The sequence below is a fragment of the Merops nubicus genome, unplaced genomic scaffold, assembly GCF_000691845.1.
Source record: "Merops nubicus isolate BGI_N331 unplaced genomic scaffold, ASM69184v1 scaffold40110, whole genome shotgun sequence".
Classification (NCBI taxonomy): Eukaryota; Metazoa; Chordata; class Aves; order Coraciiformes; family Meropidae; genus Merops; species Merops nubicus.
This window is the reverse complement of record NW_008582899.1, coordinates 1-3,853: the sequence shown is the minus strand read 5'-3', so window position 1 is coordinate 3,853 and position 3,853 is coordinate 1. Positions and strand designations below refer to the sequence as shown.

The following is a 3,853-nucleotide window of genomic DNA, read 5'->3' as shown; positions in this document are numbered from 1 at the left end:
AAAGAGTAAGATTTAGTTGGGGGTTTGTTGGGGTTTTTTTTTTGTTTTCTTAGGGAAAAATTTCTCATTGTTTGTTGACTCTTATGTCTAAGCAGCTGTAAAACCACAGGGGTTCTCAAAATGTGTTCCTTGATACTACCTGTGGAATAATTTATTTTTTTAATGAGAAACTACCTCCAAAAGCAGATAGGAAACATAACTAGGGGGTCATGGGAATAAATAAATTTTCTCTGATTTTGTTCTGATCTGATTTGATCACAGTGGTGGCTCTCTCAAAATGCTGCTTTCTATAAGCTGAGGTAACCATGCAGATGTAATACTCCAAAGGCACATTTATCTATCATTACCATAACAAAGTGGTTTTGGTTTCAAGGTACCAATTTACAACTTTTCTATTAGCTTTAAAAATTCTGTCTCTCTCCCTTAAAAATAGTCATTTATGAACTATTCACCGTTAAGGGCATACCTATTCACTGTGGCCTTACCTATGACAGCTTATCAATGAAGGAATGGGAACAATCTCAAAGCCCATGGCACTGTCTGGAAGAGGATGGTGTCAGATTGAAAGGCCCCAGGTGTGTCTCAGCATACTGCCTATTTCTCAGAAAAAACAGCATTTTATTCTGAGAGCCTGCACACCAGAACCATCGTATCTCTGTTTCCATCAGTCCTCCACAGTAGAGAAAGTAAGAGTAGTGGCAGCACAGAGGCTCCTGCAGTTGTCAGGACTGCCAGATGACTTCACTGTTAGTGCAGAAGTGACAATGCTTCTGCCATACCTTCACCATGGCAGCGTTTGGCATCCTTGCTTATATTGCTCCTAATCCAATTAGTACTCATTGCAGCTTCCAGGGATGGCAGGGGCTCTGGCTGCCCCTGTGGGCTGGCAGGACCGCGTGGAGTGGCAGCATCCACCACCTAAAACTTTCTTTCCTCTCTCCCTGTAGTGTTCCTGGCATCTATCAATTGAAGGGCTTTTTTTCTGGTTTTCCTACATGGATGAAAATGGGTGGAGGCCTCTACCTGACACAACACGGAATGAGTGCATCCCATCAGTTAAATCACCGCTGCGCCACAGGGCAGGGTAAGTGCTCCAAAGTGTGCTGCACATCCTTCCACGCACCTCCGAACACCTCAGCTCCTCCTGCAGGGAGTTCCGCCGGCAGCTCCCTGGATACAACCCCATTACACTGTGCAACCGACCGCCTCCCTGCCTAGCTGCTCATCCAGCGAGGTGCAGATCTGGCCCATTTCGGACAGTGCTGCACCCAGCTGAATAGTCACGGGTGATGGCAGAAACAGCCCCGCGCCTTACAGACGGCACGCAGAACGAGGCGGTAACGGGGACGCGGCGGAAGGGGCGGGGCCGGGACGCGGGGGGACCCGTCGCTGCCCCGGAAGGCTCCGCGGAGCAGGTCTGGAAATGGTGCTGCTGAGCGTCCCGCTCTGGGTCCGCAGGCGCCTCTCCGACCGCTTCTGGAGGGTGCAGGAGGTGCTGAAGTATGCGCGGGTGAGTGTCCCCGCCCTGCCCGGGGCGCGGGCGGCAGCTCGTCCTCCCCGGGTCTGGGCACGGGCGGCCTGCCGTGAGGGTGTCCGGGTGTCCGCATGCCCTTCCCCAGCAGAGGGAAGTCAGGCGGCGAGCAGCACAGTGGCCCTGGAAAGGTGGAGGGCCCGTGAACTCTGTAGTGGAGGAAACACGAGCACTACAGGCAGAGCAGTCTGTAAATCCAGCCCTCTGTCCAGGTGTCGGTTGTGGGAAGATGATTTTTGTGGTTGCTTTCTCCCTGGAACCACAGCCTACAGTGTGTCTGATCTGGGCTCCCTAAGGGACTGAAATTTTTCAGCCTGCTCTAAAGTTTCAGCCTCACGTTTCCCATGCCTTAACACAAGGAAAGAATATTTGCATCATATGCCAGCTGAGGGCTTAGCTGATGTTCGTGAAGTATTTTGTGACCCTTGTTATGAAGAGTTGTGAAATGGAAGTGAACATATATTAATATTAGTGAAGCGTTTGACAGCCTTAAAGGTAGCTGAACAAAACTGTCTGGTTTTTCTTTCAGCATTTTCGTGGGAGGAAGAACCGCTGCTACAAGCTGGCTGTGCGGAGTGTTCGGAGAGCTTTTGTGAAGTCTACAAGAGCCAGAAGAGAGAAGAAGAGATTCCTAAGAGCGGTAAAGAGCAAAACGTTACATGTTCACATTAAAAAGGGGGAAGAACAGGACTGAAATGTCCTTCCTGGGAGGGTTCTTTCAAAATGTTTTTCCAGTGGGTGAAAAATAGTATTTTAGGGTAAGTGCAGTCCCTCCATGGCCTGAAATAGCTCACATTCTGAACTTCATACATCTATATGTTGTACTGAGAAGACTGTAGGCCTGAAAATGTTGTATTTACTAAGTCAGAGCAGATCAGCATGACAAAAACGTTTATATGTGAAGTATTTCATCATCTAAGATGCTTATTTTTATGTTTTCTAGCTCTGGATCACTAGAATTGAAGCAGCTTCTCTTGAACATGGTTTGAAATACTCGTCTTTCATAAGCTATCTGTTTAAGGTAAGGATGGTGCTTTATGAGTCATTACTTTGAAACAAGAAATTGAAGAAAGTCTCTGAAAAAGGTCTTCTAAAGTGGCAAGTAAATTAATTTTGTAAAACTGGAATTTTTCAAGTAAGTGTAGTCTGAAAAACACATCAAAGAGTTGCTGGTTACTGTTTGATTGAAGCTGTGTCGAGCTGCTTGTTCTGTCCCCAAAACTTTCACTGCACACCTTAAGAATGCAACCTGTGAAATGCTTTTACATGTGTCACTCCTGTGGGCATTAAGTGACAGCTGCTTTTCCTGCTACTTCAAAAAAAAAAGTAAAAAATACAAAGCTTGGGTTAACAAGAACAGCCCTAAGAGGTCTCTGCTTGTTACCAGCCTGTGTTTCAGTGAGTGTGGACCGTGCAGTCGGTGCTGTTGTCTCTTGTTCTTAAACACACTGGGGAATTGGTTTTAATTTCCTGATACTGCCACTGTAACATTAAAACATGTTTTTCTTGGCCTATAAAAAGGTAGCATTTCTGCTTCTTGAGGTAGAACTATGTATAAATTTATAACCTGTAACACGTGGCCTTCCACAAAATAAGAGATTTTTCTTCAGCTCTTGGTTTCTACCAGAAAGACTTAGAGAAAGTCAGTGAACAAATTTTATGCAATGTGTTAATGGGACACCCATGGCTGACTAGTCACATCTGACAGTGCTCTAGCAGATCCAAAATTGTAGAAAATATTGTAGTTTGCCTTAAGACCTTGGGGAATGGCGTTGTTGGTTAAATACTGTGATTTTTAGGAACAACTTTTCTTGCGTTTAGTCCCAGGTGGAGCTGAACCGGAAGGTGATCGCCGATTTGGCTATTTACGAGCCAAAGACATTCAAGTCCCTGGCTGCCTTAGCCCAGAGGAGGAGACAGGAAGGCTTCCTGGCTGCCCTGGGAGATGGGAAGGAACCCGAGGGGATCTTCTCACGCATCGTGCACCACTACTGATGCTAACGGAGCCTGCGGATGCGCACCATAAACGGGGACTCGTGCTGCAAAAGGAACGTGCTCTTGGGCTGCAGCCGGGAGCAGAATCCTCTGCGGGTGGTCCTGAGAGGACGGGCTGGGGCCGGGCACGGAGCTTTTCCCGTTTTATTGTCACTGAAGGGTGTTTGCTGAGGAGCCGCGCAGCGGTGAGCCAGGCCCGCCGCGGTGCCGGCGCTGACAATGCGCCCGGCGCAGGCGCTCCCCCTGCTGCGGAGCCCTCTAATAAAGACTTTTGTTCGTTCGCTTGCGGGTCTGTTCGGCAGCTGCTGCTGGAGGAACGCGGCAGTG

General features: G+C 48.0%; 1 protein-coding gene across 1 annotated transcript; it reads left to right on the top strand.

The window, feature by feature from the left end:
• Nucleotides 1–1,423: 1,423 nt before the first annotated feature.
• On the top strand, nt 1,424–3,526 carry MRPL20 (mitochondrial ribosomal protein L20). The gene is made up of 4 exons (XM_008939034.1): nt 1,424–1,510; nt 2,061–2,171; nt 2,475–2,552; nt 3,353–3,526. Exons 1-4 carry the CDS (start codon nt 1,424–1,426, stop codon nt 3,524–3,526), a joined length of 450 nt encoding a protein of 149 aa, XP_008937282.1.
• The last annotated feature ends 327 nt before the right edge of the window (nt 3,527–3,853 follow it).